This window comes from Emydura macquarii, unplaced genomic scaffold (assembly GCF_026122565.2).
Source record: "Emydura macquarii macquarii isolate MOO-44397 ecotype Brisbane River unplaced genomic scaffold, CSIRO-AGI_Emac_v2 contig_480, whole genome shotgun sequence".
Lineage (NCBI taxonomy): Eukaryota > Metazoa > Chordata > Testudines > Chelidae > Emydura > Emydura macquarii.
The window spans coordinates 9,263,304-9,280,456 of record NW_027130617.1 but is presented as its reverse complement, the minus strand read 5'-3'; the positions used below and the strand labels follow the sequence as shown (position 1 = coordinate 9,280,456).

At 38.6% G+C, this 17,153-nt stretch overlaps 1 protein-coding gene across 1 annotated transcript; it reads right to left on the bottom strand.

The window, feature by feature from the left end:
- Window positions 1–319: 319 nt before the first annotated feature.
- Window positions 320–16,870, bottom strand: DNTTIP2 (deoxynucleotidyltransferase terminal interacting protein 2). The gene is made up of 7 exons (XM_067538441.1): window positions 16,693–16,870; window positions 13,004–14,715; window positions 10,805–10,937; window positions 9,823–9,918; window positions 9,062–9,226; window positions 7,629–7,738; window positions 320–5,399 (listed from the first exon to the last, which is right to left on the bottom strand). The coding sequence occupies exons 1-7, from the start codon at window positions 16,756–16,758 to the stop codon at window positions 5,306–5,308; spliced, it is 2,376 nt and encodes a 791-aa protein (XP_067394542.1). The 5' UTR covers window positions 16,759–16,870; the 3' UTR covers window positions 320–5,305.
- Between the last annotated feature and the right edge of the window lie 283 nt (window positions 16,871–17,153).

The following is a 17,153-nucleotide window of genomic DNA, read 5'->3' as shown; positions in this document are numbered from 1 at the left end:
TTTTTATTCTACACTGTCTTCTTAAAAGCATCACAGATTTATAGGCCTAGTTTATAGGAAAAAAAACAAAAAACACTGCTCATCTTTCCTCCACCAACAGCAGTAGAAATGCAACTTTACACTTTAGAGCTCATTTTCCTACTAGGTGCAAAGATAAGTGCTCCTGTGAAAATATACTTTCATTTCCGCAGAGCAGCACCTATATACAAAAAAGCAATTCTGTAGCTGCAATATGTTTAGTCTGTATGTACAATTTACCATGGTGCATGCAAAGTAAGTTATTGTTCTCTTTAAAGAAACACGCTATTTGCACTGAGCATTTGAGGAAGAAAATCATTTTCAAACACATTTATTTAAAAGTAGGTCAAATTCATCCTTCAGGGTACTGTAATGAAGTTAGTGCTGAATTTGGCCTGTTATGTTTGTTACTGTTTTCCTGTAAAACACACGTACAAAAACTAGACAGAAGTGATCAAAAAAGCATTTCAATTATTTTTATACCAGGCAAGGAAGAGGAAGCCCTATTTTAAAAATACCAATTAAACACTAACTAAAAAGGCATAAGTTGAAATTTTGAAGGTTTTTTATCATGTACATTAATATAGTCTTTTCGATCTTACATCTCTCCAACAGCTCCATCCCTTTCTCAGACCAATTGCTTTAATTATAATCATGCCACTTGTCTTTCAGATTTAAAAAAAAAAAAAAAAAAAAAAATCACTAAAGGAGAAGAGGGCCCATTAAACTTACAATAAAACATGCTGCGTCTAACAAAATGCAACTAAATACTAGCACAACATAATGGATCTTCTACCACATAAATGTTGTGGTGACAGAGGCATTTCTTTCGAAGCAGGAGATATTGATCCAGCCACTAAGTTCACAGTACAGAAGTAATTTTGACTGAAACACTTTATGTAGCTCCAAATCTCTTCTCAGAACTCACACTGTGGTTTTGTTACCACCATTTATCTCAGCATGGACATTTGCCCATTACAAAGAGTGAAACAGTATCAGATTATATAAATTATCTGTTTTCCTTGTAAATACTTGACTTATCCAACAGATGTATTTCCTTCCTGTTTACTGTTTCTCCTCCACCTTGTCCCTAAATCCTTGTAATCAGCTTGCTCTATTGCTATCATTTATGGAATTTTATCTAATTTACATTGCAAGAGCTTCAGGGCAGGGAACTTTACTTACATTATTATGAACATTTATACAACATTGTGAATGTATACAGCATTTTAAAAAATACTATAAAAGATACCCCAAAGAGCTTATAACATAAATGAGTTCAAGAGGGAAGACATTGGAATTTTGAATGAGAAAGGAAGAATTACTTGAAGAGAATGTGGGCAGATAAGGATAGGGAAAGCTATCCAGGGATGGGGGACAAGTGTGATAGAAGGCACCCAGCTGAGAGTGGAGAAAAGAGCAGAAATGTAGGTAAGGCTTTTAGGTGGCAAGGAATTTGAACATGCCGTGGTAAGAAACAAAACCAATAAAGGAATTCAAGAAGAAAAGTGACATGATTGGAGTGGGAAAGCGGAAGATTACATTAAGTGCAGAATTTTCGACCAACTGAAAAGCAGAAGGATATGAAAAGCAGGGAAGCCAGAGAGTAGGTTATAGTGATCAAAGAATGATAAGCAGTGTAAGGACAAAGACTTTTAGCTTTCAGTGGAGAAAGGGGGATTAAAGAGAAAGTGACAGGACTTTGTGAAATATTAGCTATGTGGTTAGAAAACAGTCACATAACATGAAGGACAGAGTGATGCTCTCTATGGAAATGAAGAGGAATTAGAAGGAAAGATGCATTCTGTTTTGGAGAGACTGAATTGGTGGTCAGAGAGGAAACTAAAAAAGAGAAACTGGACAGTCAGGGAAGTAGTTTGGGAAATCAGCTGCATTGAAGTCACAGTGTCTTACTTTTGTTTGCATCCACAAGGCACTCTAATGGCACTATATTAATACTATCAAGTTAATCGCTGTACAGTTGCTGATTGATTCATTATGACTAGATTATATTTTATTAATTTGTATTACTGTAGCACCTGGGAACCCTAGTAGTCAACCTAGACTCCATTGTACTAGCCACTGCACAAATACAGAACAAAAAGGCAGTCTCTGTCCCAGAAAGCTTAGCATCTAAGTATAAAATAAGAGACAAAAGATGGCTATAAACTGGCAGGGAGTACAAAAAAAAAAAGAGAATAAATCTACTCTTAATATGTATCAGAGAATATGCAACAAGCTCAGGACACCAGGTCATCAGCAAGTGCATATATAGAAAAAAGAACCATATTACCTGCTGCTCCAAAAAAAAAAAAAACAAAAAAAAACACAACAAACAAACAAACCACAGGTTTTTACCCCATAAATTAAAGAGGAAATCTCTTGGCAGTATTAGAGCTTGTGTGTTCAGGCCAGTCTATAGAAAGCAATTGCAATTACAAACTGAAATATCTGAGCATGTCATTCCAATGCAGGGCAGTAATAAACAAACTAGTATATCACATACTGTTTACACACAAAAATGAAGTTTCTGAAAAAACACTGTTCTTTTATAAATAATTATTTTCCATAGGCTTATTTTATCTGTTTTACTTATCAGTGATTTGGCCTTCACTTAGCATAATATGAAATAGAGCCAATTTATTGTTTAGTTAGAACTCAAGAATGCAACAATATTCTCATGATTTATTTCTAAATTTAAAACACTTATTAACATTTTCTTAGTATTTTACCTTTTATATCAGTGTTGTATAAATAGTGCAGGCATGAAATTAGGTGTCAATAATAATGTTAACATAGTCAATGAGTTACCTTTTAATTTAAGATAATTATCTTCCTCCTAATTTAAAATGTCATTAAAACTGCACAGAAAATAAATTCTAATGAAAATTTCAAAAATACCTACAAAAATTCTGTATAATTTTATACAAGTTCATTTGACCATTGTCCATAATACTCAAATATTTCAAAACATTTATCCCAATTTTGTTCTCCTATTTGTCCAATATTGATATTCTTCTGCCTCCACATTTCTTATTTTCTTGTTCTTGCATTATCATCAATGATGTATGCACAGGTCTGAGATACAAATATAGGAATGTCCATAGTAGAACAGAAACTACATCTCAGCCAAGATTTGCAGAAGTGATGGGTGTCTATTTGTATGTCCCCAACTCAACATTTTAGCTCAGCAGTTTCAAAATGTGAAGCCCCTATAAGTTGTCGAGTTGGGCACCCGAAAAACAAGGGCACCCAAAATATCTAATTGTTTTTGAAAGTCTTGGTCTAGCCTGGTCTATAGCGACTAATGCTGGATTGCTTTAGAAAAACATGTAAACGCAAGACAGACAGGCATGGGAAAATTTCTTTGTAACTTCAGCTGGTGATCATTGTATAGCCTGAGCCATGATGGCTGATAGCTTTTCTAAGTCTATCCTAGCTACTCAGAGCTGAGGCCATGTTCAGACACAAATGTCCAATCTTTTAATAAAAAGTTTTTACTACACTATTTAATTCAAAATTTCCTATTGTAGGAAGCTCTAAAACAGGACCCCAAAGGCCATCTTTACACATCCTCAGTCTCTTTTTTCCTTTCTTCTCCTGGCATGGATAGTCCACCCCATGCAATCCCACTATTACTGGATGATGTACCAACAATTTGCTACCATCAACTTCTGTACTTCCATTAAATTTTCTGTATTAGTCCCTATTCTAATATTAGTAATTAATTTGAACTATATTAACTGTAACAGCAGTACAAAAATATTGTAGGGTCATTCAAAAGACAGAATAAATTTTTACCAAAAATAAACATGATCATGGAAGGTGCTAGATTGGCAGGCAGGGGAACTGAAGTGCATGGCACCTATAGAATCAGCAGTGGCAGTGCAACCTTCTCACATCTATGTACCAGTTTCCCTCAATCTTGACTTGGAGGGTCTATCACTAGGGTTGAAAAGAGTTCAGTTTCCTCATCCATTCAGTTCTTAGGCTCTCAGCTAAATCTGCCAACAAGAGTGGCAATTATAATACCAATTGTGATAGTCTGTGTATACAAGACTATTGACTGACCCCATGGAGTCATTTCATATTGATGTCTAAACAGTCAGCTGGTAAAAAATCTTTTACAAAAAACAGTGGATTTTAAAAGATAGATATGTAGAATCTAGAGGATAATCTGCACCATGTTATGTTCAGCCTGCAGCTGTGGAAAATTCCACCACCAGAGGTGAAGCCGAACAAGAAAAATTATTTTTAAAATAGCAAGAATTAGTCATATCGATGCAAAGTCATTTCTTATTAATCGCTGCTACCGAATGGCCCAGCAACAACTCTTACTGAGACAATGGATAAGGAAAAACTAACTTCCTTAGGCAATGTAACAAGGGAAGATGAGATGTAAGCTCCTTTCAATAGAAACTGTGTTTCATACATTATGCAAATAAAGGCTAAATTCTACAGAGACCAAGATAAAGAATTTTCAAATAGTCAAATGTGATCCCTTAGATTTAGCAGCATCCCTTGAAATCTACATTTTTACCTTTTAAGTTAACATTAAATTAGACCAATGTAGTATATGAACACTCACTTTAAGATAACTTTAGTATCATTCAATAAAGCCTCCTGAAATCTGTTAAAACTCACCTTCATTTGTGGGCAATTTATTTTTCCTGTTTAGCACATAATAAAATGTTACTTTTACAGTCCAGGTATAATTTTATGATTTTGCAGTATCATTACTCGATAAATCTGAATCACTGCTTGATGAGACATTTAAAAAAATAATTGATTAGTACTGTAGGTTGAATACACGTCTTTATAAACTCCTTCAGTAACTAGAAGTCTTTAGTGACAAGTACCTGCAGGTTTTACAGTTTCTCACAAAATCTAAAAAGCTGATGGTTGCAGGTTTTAACAAAGATTTTCCCATTAAAAAAAAAAAAAAAAAAAAAAAAAAAAAAAAAGATTGTATTTTAATCCCAGCCCTCTCATATGACCATTTCCATCAACCATCTACTTGTACAAGATGACTGTTTTTTTCTTTTTGTATAAAGAATGAATCACGCTGTCTCTGCTGCGTGTTTGTACCAGTCCACAGAACAGGATCCCATTCCATTTCTCAAACCTCATTCTCCCCTGTCAAAATACTACTGCAAAAACAGAGCAAGCCCTGCCCTAACTCAGTCAGTATGACAGCTTCAAGTTTAAACCAACCATCACCAAAATGTTCTGTAAACAAATTTTATAAATAAAACAAAAAAAAGTTCCATCTTATTTTATCCTAGTCTTATTTGTGAAATTTCTTCTTCTTCCGATTCTTCTTGCCTGCTGCAAAAGCTGCTTTTTCAGTCATGATCTCCTGGTACTTCCTTTTATTATATCTGAACAACAACAAAAAAAATCAATTTACTTTTTAAAATATATCAAATCAGCAAGTAAAAGATGAGTAACATACAAAAATCCTAGATACAAAATAAATAAATAAATAAAAATTCTTTGACAGAGTAAGTTTTGTCTCATGGTTTCTATGTTTCAAACTTCTTTAGTTTGATAAGAGTATGACTAGTAAAAGAGAAGTGACACGGGTAGTGCTGATGCAAAAGCAAATCTTAAATATTTGCTATTACAATATTGCTGGTAGAATTACTAACGCCAAACTTAGGGAAAAAGGACTGCTGCATCACACAACATAAATGAAACATTTTAGTCTATTTACAGGCAAGCTCCTCTGAGGAAAAAAAGCAATAATTAAGTGAAATGAAAACTTTAAAAACACCTAAGCATTTTTGCATCAGCAGCTCCTATCTGTAGCAATGGATTTTTACATCACACACAATTAGACCTCTAACATGTTTTATGGCTTGCTAAATGGCTGTTGTCTATTCTCTTGCTAACAATGAGCTGACTTAACAAGAGCTGTGATAACAAACCACTAATGTTGTCAGCAGTTTATGTTGAACGTTATGTTGCTAAAGTGTACAGTGAGAGGCTATTTACAATGTACTGAAAATTTGAGAGAAGACTAATATCAATATTAAATAGGCTAACTTTAGCGGTTTTCCCAGTGCAGATTCTCCTGTTCCTGCATCAATTAACAGTGTGAACAATGTAAGCATTTTAGTGCTTGCTGAGTAATACTGTTGCTTGCCAACAGGAAACCTGACAAACAATTGTAACACCTAAGTCAGTGGTTCCCAAACATTCTCCCTGCATGATCCATTTTCAGATGTGTTGTTTCCCCACTACCCCAGACAGCATGGAAGTTGCAGTTTAAAAATGGTGTCCTCCCTACAGCGTGACCTCACATGCACTGTACATGCAAGGTCACGCCGCAAGGAGGATGCCATTTTGTTTTGTAAAACAAAATGGCATCCTCTGGACTGCATAATCTCACACACATACAGTGTGTGCGAGGTCATGCTGCATGGAGGGCACTGTTTTGTAGAGCAAAATAGCATCTTCCGTGCGACATGACCTCGTGCATACAGTGCGTGAGAGGTCACACTGTGTGGAGGAAGCCATTTTGTAAAATGGTGTCCTCTCCATGCTCAAGATTGCCATGATCCCATCTGCTGATGAAGTGATCCCACTTGGAGTCATGACCCCCAGTTTGAGAACTGCTGACCTAAGTGCTTTACTCAGTTACTTTATTAATTACGCAAAAACACGAAAATTGTTAGGCTTTGTGGGTAATTCATCTTTAAGAGCTCCTTTTAATAAATATTTTTTAATTAATCAATGCCTATGAAAGAGAACTGGCTAAAGCTAAATCATACTGGTAGGATGTAGCTATGGAAGTTTCCATTCCCTCAACTGCCAAGACCTGACCTGCAATCAACTCCTGGTATCCCAATCATGGTTCTCTTGCATGTGCACACACAAAAAAACATGTCATTTATATGAAATGATGAGGAATTGCAGCATGGTATCATGTTAACATATCAATAAGCAAAATGGCTTAGGTTGCCAATCCACCCCAAAAATTATAGGTGATCAAATATTAATTCATTAAAACACTCTTTAAATAAAATTTCAAAGGCGAATTTGATTATCACAAAGGTGCTAGACTGACAGCCTTGTAAACTGAAATCCCATCTGTACCCATAGTTACAGCACAGGTAATAGCACAGCAGGTTCTCTTTCATTTCCCCCATCAACATGTCTGAATCCTATTCTGCAAAAGTCACTTCCAGGAAAGAGAGAGTAGGTCAGGCCCAGTTCAATCCTTGGGCTCTGTGGCAAGACTGCCATCTGTGTTGACCTCTGTATCCATTATGGAACTAAACCGTGACCACCAACTCACTTCCTATAGTCCATTAAATAACTGACTACTTTTATACATTGCACACTGCTTCCAATATACTTGTTGGATTCAGTTAAGCATGAACTGATCAACTTCTGTTACTCTGATCCCTGGAACCGAAGTCCCTTGCTGTGGCACTAAACTGGCTCTAATTTTTTTTTTTTTTTTTATATAAAGAATACAAAAAGTAATTCAAGTTAACTGAAAAGAAAAAATAAATTACTCTAATCAGAACTGTAATACATTTCTGTCTCACATAGATCATACTGCTAGTATTACAATTATAAAGAAGTTTATTTTTAAATACCTCCTAAACTCAGAATCTGCAAGCAGTTCTTCAACAATTGTTCTCTTCCTTTGTTTCTTGGGAATTCGAGCATGGTAAAAGTCTATCGGAGTGTCAACCACAGTTCCAACCTGGGAAAAGAAAATTTAAAATGAGCCTTCCTGAAACATAATACCAGTGGGTTTTTTGTGTGTTTGTTTTTTAATGACAAGTCCCAGGTGTTTGAGGTGAAAAATGGGAGGACTCATGACAAGCTTCAAGGCAAAGCATCAAAAGAAACACCCAGTGTTTTGTATGTATAATTATCATTTTTCCTCTCATGTTTAATCCAAAGAACAGCATGTGAAAACTGTGCAGTTCTGAATGTAGGAACTATTGCACCAGTGCCAGAAACCAACAAAGCTCTCAAATTTATACAGGATTATATTTTTGTTTACCTGAGGGAGGGAAAGGAGACCTTTATGACCCACTGGGCAATTAAATCTTTCACTGGTCTTGTCCTTCATTACTACAAAATTTTTTTTGTTGAGCTCTTACTATTATTATCTTTTAATCCACTACAGGATTTAAGGGCCCTGCTGTGAAAAGTTTTGAGCCCACTTCAACTCCCACTGAGTCGTGGCTGACAACTTCTCTCAGTTCTGATCTTTCACAGCAGTTAGTTTGGTCACCATGGGGACCAGAGAGGCCCATGGAGTATGTCTTTCCTATAGTGGTAAAATGTGTACCTTGATCTCAATTATATAGAATGTATCCAGATACGACCGTGACAGGAAATTTACAATAGCATATAACAATGCTCAGCCTTGAAAACAAACTGCCAATATTTTGAGAAAAATGAATATTTGTAAATGTATGCTGAATATGCCAAATAGCTAGATACCGGCAGGAACTAAAAAACAACTCTAGGTTTCCTGCAAGTTGCACCAACCAGTTTCCAAATACTGTCTTGCCACAAAATACATTAAGCTGCAATAGCTATAGTAGCAGGAATTCCAATGGCTCAATGAAGCCACTCCACAGAAGAGAATCTTGACTAATAACAGACTTGTAAAAAAGATTGATCTACTAAAGACCAGCGAAATCTGAAAGTTAGATACAAATGAATTACTATTGTGTGGCATGAAATCAGATTTTTTTAAAACAAAAAGATGTATTCCATCCTGGGTGAAATCAGTTACAAGTCAGCAAGCAAAAACAAAACAAACACGTGCACATATAGAAATTCATAGATAAGGTCAAATAGTTGGTTGCCACAAAATCCCATTTGTAAGCTATGAGCAAGTTCAAAAATTGTAAGTAAATAGAAATCAACATAATTTCATATTACATGCACCTTATTGTAAAAGTGAGTTTGAGAATGGAGGTCTAAAAAAACTAGGTAGGAAATAAGCATAACTGTTCTGGATTAGAAAAGCAGTAATAGAATCTCTTTATTTTTGCTGGTTCCTCACCTGAACATATTTGGGCAGACCATCTCTATCATTCTTCTTGTAAAAATGTTTGGGGTCCATGGAAGCCCTCATCTTCAGAGCCTTCAAATCATTTTTCAATTCATTTGTCATTTCTGGAGCTTTCATACCAAACCAGCCATCCCCTGTTGTTTTCTCTTTTTCTGCCTATGAAACAAAACAATAAAATTGTACTGAAGAGCTTCAGCAATGGAGAGGAAGGAAAAAACAAAGGGTTGCTGCATTTAAAATAAAAGTTCGTATTATTTTAGGAGTATATTTCAGAGAACTTTTACAGTTTGATTTTACAGATCAGCATTAACTAACATCCAAAGGATCTGATCTCTGTTTCTGAAACTTTTTGAAGAACCAAACAACATACTATTCAGATGTCACAAGATAAGCAAAGGTATTCTTATGAAAATATAGGGAAACAAAGATAAGGAATTCCCAAACCTTTTCAAAACATGCCAATTTAATCAACTCTGCAACTGGGGCAAGGATTCTCCTCATGCCAGGCACTGGGATCAGAATTTGCCCTTTTAGTCTTTGTTCTACAGTCCAAAAATTTCCAGAAGGTTGACTCGCACATTACTGTTCAATGCTGATATGAATTTGCTGTTCATAAATCAACATACTTAAAGAGGGCTACATATGCATGCCACCGCTACATTTTCATATAACAGAGATTCAAAGCAGGGTTATTCTGGTTTTGTAGTGCCAGACGTTACCAGTGCTGTAACAGTCAGTGGCAATCCACTTACCTTGCGCCTTTTCTTTATCTGATGGACTGACTCGCTGAGGGGTGGAACACATTCTTTTTTTTCAAAATCTGGAGTTATTATACTCTTCCGCAAAAGCTAGAAGATATCATTAAGTTATTGTTTAAATCACGCTACTGATGAGACTGATCTGAATTTTATTACGTTTTGTTACACAAATAATATACCAGAGATTGATAGGGAATCATAAGTAAGCACCATCTCAATAAAATGGTTGCTAGGTGAGACAAGCTTTCCTGCCCCAGGATGGAGGAAATGGGGGATTCTTAATACCAAGGAGAGAGGGGAAGGCTGGGTCTGGAAGAACTGAGCCAGCAGGCCCTGCTGGCAGAGTAAATGAGACCATCAGGGATAGGATTGCCTAAGAAAATAACTTTGCTGGAAAGCAATTCATGCCTGTCACTCACCAACAGTCAGCCTAAAACCCCATCCCAAGCAGCTATGGAAGGGGTCAAATGTCCATTCAACTTGGCAGTTGTCATATTAAGTGTTGTGTGCAGACCTAATTTTGCTATGCTGTTTAGCACCAATTTTTAGTTCCTGCGAGAGTTTAACTGTCTGAGGTCACAGTATCAGACTCAATCTCATTCACAACTGACAGCATGGGAATTATCATCTATGATGCAGTGTAGCAGAAACTCAGTTCATGAAATATAATCTCTAAATAAATGCCTGACATGTATCTGAGTGGGCTGGACTTCTTTCTATTCTGTAGGATAATTCCCAATATTTACATGGCAATGAGACTACATATAGACTCTTACATGCCATAAACGTTCAATTCCTATCATAAAAACAAATTTTAAATCAATACTTTGGCCATAGAGAATTACTCTTCCCTCCCAACTCTACAGGCAAGGCTTTTCTTTTTAAATAAATGTCACAATTGGACTTATTTTAGCATCTTTGAGGTCATGTTAATCCCAGACATCTGTGTAAAATTATAACCTTAAATTCATATTACCTCTTTCTTTTCCTCCTTTAATTGTTTAATTGTACTTGAGCCAGCTTTTTGTTTTCCTGCATCAAAGCTAATATATAAGCCTCCAAGCCTCTTGATATTTAGACCAGGATCTATGCTGCTCGATAGATGTAAACTGAAAGAGAAATGGCTAATTAATCATTACAGTAATATTAACAAATGTATAGCTATCTTCCAATGTGCAATCTGAAGAAAGGCAAGATTCAGAGAAAGCGTCTTTGATCCTTCTTCTCTGTGTTCCTGATGCATATGAGATAGGTGTTATAACAGGGTTTCTAGATCACAATGCCCGAAGAAAAAGGGGTTACAAAACTAAAAGGGGAAGAAGGAAAATATAGACAGGGTAGCAAATCACTCTGTACTTCCACTTGGCATAAAATATAACATTTATTAATGAAAGTTTGTTGGCGAGCACTACAGGGAGATCACTTCCACAAAGCCTTCCCTGACTTGCTTGGTGCAAAACTATCCTGGACATTCCTATCTTATGTGAGATTAGACAGACTATCAATGTTATCAGAATACTCCTTTTCAGTGTGTTTTGACTTCCAAAATGAGAAACCTCAAGGTCACTGCCTATCTTTTGTACATTTTGTATTTTGTTAACAAGGAATCCAAAGCAGAACACGTTAGAGGGAGAAACATTTTGAACTCTTGAACACTAGTGTCTGTATGTTTGCTACCATCAGACATACACTGAGACTTATAATGCCCTTGCCTGTATTGCGAACAATACTTTATATTATTAGAAACAAAATTCTGATAACCTAGTACACATTGCACCCTTTGTTCCATTATTGCATTCTGGCAATTCGATTAACTAATTCATGTAGTATGTTTGATAGTCAATTTGAGAGGTGTTTAGTGAAAGAAAGATTTAATGAAAGCTATAAAATGTTAGGAAAATGACAAACTGTGTATGCATCTAACATAATTTGGACAACCAAACCGGACTAATCAGTGTCAGTCTAGCCTAAATCTGTCAAGTTTGGGATGCAACTACTGCAGGGAATGTGTAAACCAAATAAATGTTTTCACTAGAATTATAAAATATTCAAATATTTTACTACTGGGTTTTGTAAAATGTTGGATGCTTAAACAAAAAAAACACCCTAAATTTTGTCAGACAGCTTAAAAAGTCTCATGATATTTAGTCATCTCAAACGCAGAGATGGTTAAATCTCACTACTTAGGGTAACTGTAAAACTAGATTATCCATGCTTACCTCTGGGAAAGGATTTGAGGTCTACAAATGAAAGCATTGTCTATGCAAAGCAGGAGGTTTTTTATATACATGGTAACTGAGGACACAGAGGTTTTACTTGGCCTGGGCACACGCTGGCAAGTTAGTTAGGCCTGGCTAACGACCTGGCTTCTAGGCTTGAGCCTGGTGCTGAACATGATTTTAAAGCAGTTTTTAACCAATGTTTGGAGTGATAAAAGGTTGCAGTCCATATGCATGTGCGGCTTACTTAGCAACATATGGAACTATTTCAACAAGTGAACACTGAAAAAGGCAGGGTTCATAAATACCCATTAGACAGTGCCCATGCATTCCTGTTCATCCCCCTTCATTTATGTTTTAAAAACCTTTGTCTTTATTTACTAAAAGAAAAAAGCAATTATGTTTGTTTTTTCATCTTCCCAATTATTTATGCTTTATTTAAAAAAACAGTTAAGATGATTAAATGACTGTTTTCAGTATTAAGAACATCACACTCCATATAAAGAGTGCTGTAATTCACAGGAACGCTGACACAACTATGAATTTTTATTAAATTCAGCTAACAAAAATAAGTAGTGGAGTGGCTGGGGAGAGCTACTTCAGCAGTGAGAAAAGTACCACCACAGCTGGAAGGAAAGAGACTCAGATAGTGGTAAAAACAGGGCAACAGAAGGAGGAGGGAAAACCTACTAAAAGATCCTCAAAAGACAGCCACAAGGGTGAAACCTATGCAGGTCACAAATCTGTGTCTAGATGTATGCATAACAGAAAGACTTATTGAATTGTAGAGCTATGATTCCACCTTGGAGTTCAAGGAACTCCCATTTCACACATCGATTATGTCACCACAAGAACTCCCTCACTATTATTTTACATCATTTAGCATCATCAGATACTACCTATATGGCTGTTAACTTAAGCAGCCACATATAATTCTAATCTGTAAAAACACTTACATATCAGACTTTTTATTTTTCAATAAATTTGCATCTTCATCTTCATCTATGAACTCTTCATTATCTTCCAGATCTGAAGACTCTTCTCTTTCACTTTCTTCATCCTTACTTTCTGCATCACTCCTTCTGTCCTCCTGTTCTAGGTAATACCTTTTGTTGCAGCTTAAGCCAGGTTTTGTGTCAATCACAAACAGATCTCCATGTGATGGATCATTTTCTAAAGATTTATTCAAGGACAACTTCTGATTCTTGGTCTCTGCACAACACAGATTCTCTCCTACATCACCTACTTCTTTCACATCACTCTTTTTAGTTTCATCACTGCTCAGGAGCAATACAGCAGATTCCTTTTTATTACATGATCTTTTGGTTACATGCAGGGTGGATTTAGTAACTAGATCTACTTGGCCTTCACCATTATCTACACAGATATCAGACATTTTGAAGTCACCATCACCATTTGGTGATGAGTATATGCCCTTTTGCAGGCAGTTTGTTGTGCTAGTTGGCTTGTCCACAGCCATTAATTCATCCGCATGGGTGAAAGATCTCTGGGTAACCTCCCTAATATCTGCTTTTTCATGTTCTGGAATTATTTTGCTTTTACTTGGAGTTGTCTGCCTTTGGGACTTAAAGGAGTCGTCATGGCTTCCACGGTCAGATAGAGAAAAAGACACATTTTCCAGCTGTGATTCTTTTCCAGTTGTGTGTCTCTCCTTTTCTAACATTTCCTCTGAACTATCTACAGTCTCAAAATGTGTCTCCTTTATTGTTTCTTTTTTAGGAGATTCTTTGCCTGTTTCTTTAGGCCTGCTAGATGTTGATTCAATTAAGAAAACTTGTTTTGAGTCATCTGTCGAGTTTGCATTGGCAGATTCAGGCTGGCATTCTGCCTCACAGGGACTGGGTTGTTTATTACTCTGAGTGGGGCATCTATTAGATGTAAGAGAGGAAGCTTGCTCTGTATCAGAATCAGATTTTGTGGGATGCTCAAAGTCAGAGATGATTACAGGCTGGGATTTAATTCTGTCCTCAGTTAACTTCTCATCTTCCAGCACAACTTCACTAACTTTCTCAGTTTGTCTAATGGTTTCTGCTTGCGATTTCATTAGCATACTTCTAGTTACTCTTTTGGTAATGACCGATTGCTCCACAGAAAGACCTGAGCACCATGACTCTGAATCAGAAAACTCTTCAGCTTGGGTTTCACAAATTGGATCTGGGTGGAGTTTAGCTTTGCATTTCTTGCTTCTTATAGTTCTTATTGCACTAGTTGTACAGACTCCAGACACAGTTGAAGAACATGACTCAGCTTCAGAGACATCTTCATCTTGAGACTTGCTCAATTCAGGAAGAGCTGTTTTGCTAGGCCTGTTTTTGGCTAGTGAATCTGGCTGATAAGGAATTACGATTTGTCTTCTCCTTGTTATCCTTATGATTAAAGGTGTCTCAAGCTCAGGCACAGCAGAGCAATTTGATTCTCCTTCATCTCCATCAGCTTGTGGCTCAGCACTTGATTCAGCGGAATGCACATTTTTGTCTCTATTCTTAGTTGTTTGTGCCTCAGAGGGATCACCAAGATCTGATTTTGTTTCAGCATCTTCCAAGACCTCAGTCTGAGACTCATGAATGACTTCTGGCTGAGAGTTTATTTTAGTTCTTCTCCTGGTCGTCCTCACAGAAACAGGAGTACTAACTTCAGCAGATGCCAGCTACAGAAAAAAAACAAAACAGGTTAGTAACAAGCAAGACATTTCCACAGAAACACACACTTTTAAAAGAGTCATCTGAGTAATTCTGACTTCAAATTCACAAGCACTTTGTCTTCTTAAATAACTGTCTAGAGAGAAAGTTAACCTGATGACATCCATTTTGCAACTCTTCATACCAAAACCTGCAGGTGAAGAAGCTCCATTATTCATCACTCATTTGCCCACTTATGCCTTTCGCAAACTAGCATCAGACTTAGCCCACATTATTTCCTCCTGGTAGAATCCTATTTCCTGAAATTTGTGCTGTTGGAGGCCTCATACTCATGCTTTTATTGAGAGCAATTGATTTTCCTAATTTTTTCTGTTTTATACCTCCCCACAGTACTTTATTAAATCTGTCAAAGTTAACTGTGATTTATTTATGTAACTGAAGGGCTCCAGCCCCATGGACTGTCCTCTGGAACCACAAAGATGGTATAAATCACTATTAGGACCCCAGATCCCACACCAAGTGGAGCTCTGTCAGATCCAAGAATCAGGCTCACCATTTTCTGGGCAAGAATAAGCAAAAAATACACCTAAAAATACATACACTAAACCAAATGCTTTGAATTTAGTTCAATGTGGGTTTGGCAGGCTGTCAGAGGGAGCAGACTGCAAAGATAGAATTCCTAAACTGAGCCATCCCCAGCTGTGAAGTGTTTAAGCCTAGGACCTGATAGCAAGAGCATCACAGTGGATTGTAATTGCCACAAGAAAGTATAGAGATAATCTTTCAGCCCCAAACCTTTCATGGCTTCAAAGATTAACAACACCTTGAACTGTACTGGTAAATTACCAGAAGTCAGTTCAAAGACTAGATTTGGGTACAAGTGTTATGTACTCATCGAAGCTTGTTGCACAGCAAGCAGATGCATTCTGCAACAGCACGAACCTTTTGGTAGATAGTATAGTCTCCTTAGCATAGCATATTCTATCTAGAATAGTCAGACACCCTCCTAACCCAGTGGTATCTATGCAACAACACTTCAGCAGTCTAGCCTTGCACCACACAGGTGCTGGAACTAAGGTGCTGTCACACCCTCTGGCTTGAAGTAGTAACAACAACCCAAATATAAGGTTTCTGCTTTTAACACCCCCACTATAAAAATTGTTCCAGCACTATTGCATTGCAGTGCGAGAAGCATGGATGGCTGTTGCAAAGTCTGTAGTGCACAGAAATACTCAAAACCTCCTGACTAGCAGTAAATGATGAAGCACACAAGCCACTGCTGCTATCTAAAAATTCATACTGAATCCAACAGAATCACCCTGGCTGTGACTACTATTTAACAATACACTCCCATGTTATTCTGAACAGCAGCTATCTAACACACTGTACCACAAAAGCTACCCAGTCAGTTAAATAGCCACAGGGTAAGAAAGACATTAGAGAAGAGAGAGAAAATAAATGCAGAAGTGTGTCTAATTATTAACTCCCCTTCAGGCCTAGAAAGGCTTTGAATTGTTCCCCACCATAGTTTTGGCGCTACAACGAATACACAATATTTCACTTTCAGGCAAACGAACGGCTGCAGAAATGGGCCAGCCCGCCGCATCAAGGCAGGCGGGAGAGCACCGGCCATCAGCCGGTACCGCCTCCGGCATCTGCAGCAGAACCAGGACGGTTACGGCCCGGGCGGCTGCGACCACGGCTCACACACACACTACCCGATGAAGCGGAGGCGGCGTCAGAGGCACCGCTACCCGGCCCTGTTGCACAGCCCGCACCGCAGACCCCCCCCCAGAGACTCCAGGCCGCCCACTCGGGGTCGGGCCGTGTCCCTCCTGGCCAGGGCAGGGCAGGGCAGCCCTCACACTGCAGAGCCAGGGGAGCCGCTCGGTAGCCTCCACCCGTCCCAGGGACCCCACGCTGGCCCGAGGCGAACCCGGGAGCAGCGCGCGGGCGGGCCTGGGCGCCTCCCGCTTCATTCCTACCTCTGCCGCTGCAGGAGCAGCAGCGAGTTCCGACCCGCGCAGCGCGCCTCGCCGGGTGGCCACCATCTTATCTTATCTTAGCCTTTCCCCGCGACGCGTCACGTGCCGCGCCGCCCGGAGCGTGCGCAGGGGACCCTGGAGGAACCTCGCTTCCTTCCGGCCCGGCCCGGCGGGAAAAGCGCTCCGCAGGGAAACAGGCTCCGCGGGCTGAGCTGGGGCAGGGGACTGAGGGGAAGAGGGGACACCGCACCACCGTGGGCGCGGCCTCGCTCTGCCGGCTCCTCGGCGGCAGGGGGCTGTATTAGGGCCTGATTCCCCGCTGCGGCGGGCGGCACTCCAGTTCGCGCACAGCGGCTCCGCGTCCTTCAGCAGCACGTTTGTGGCACCCGAGCAGGGGCCCCCGCGGGGCCAGCGGCTCCTCTTTTCAAAGCCGCTTTCAGGTCTTTTGGGGCCCGAGTGCT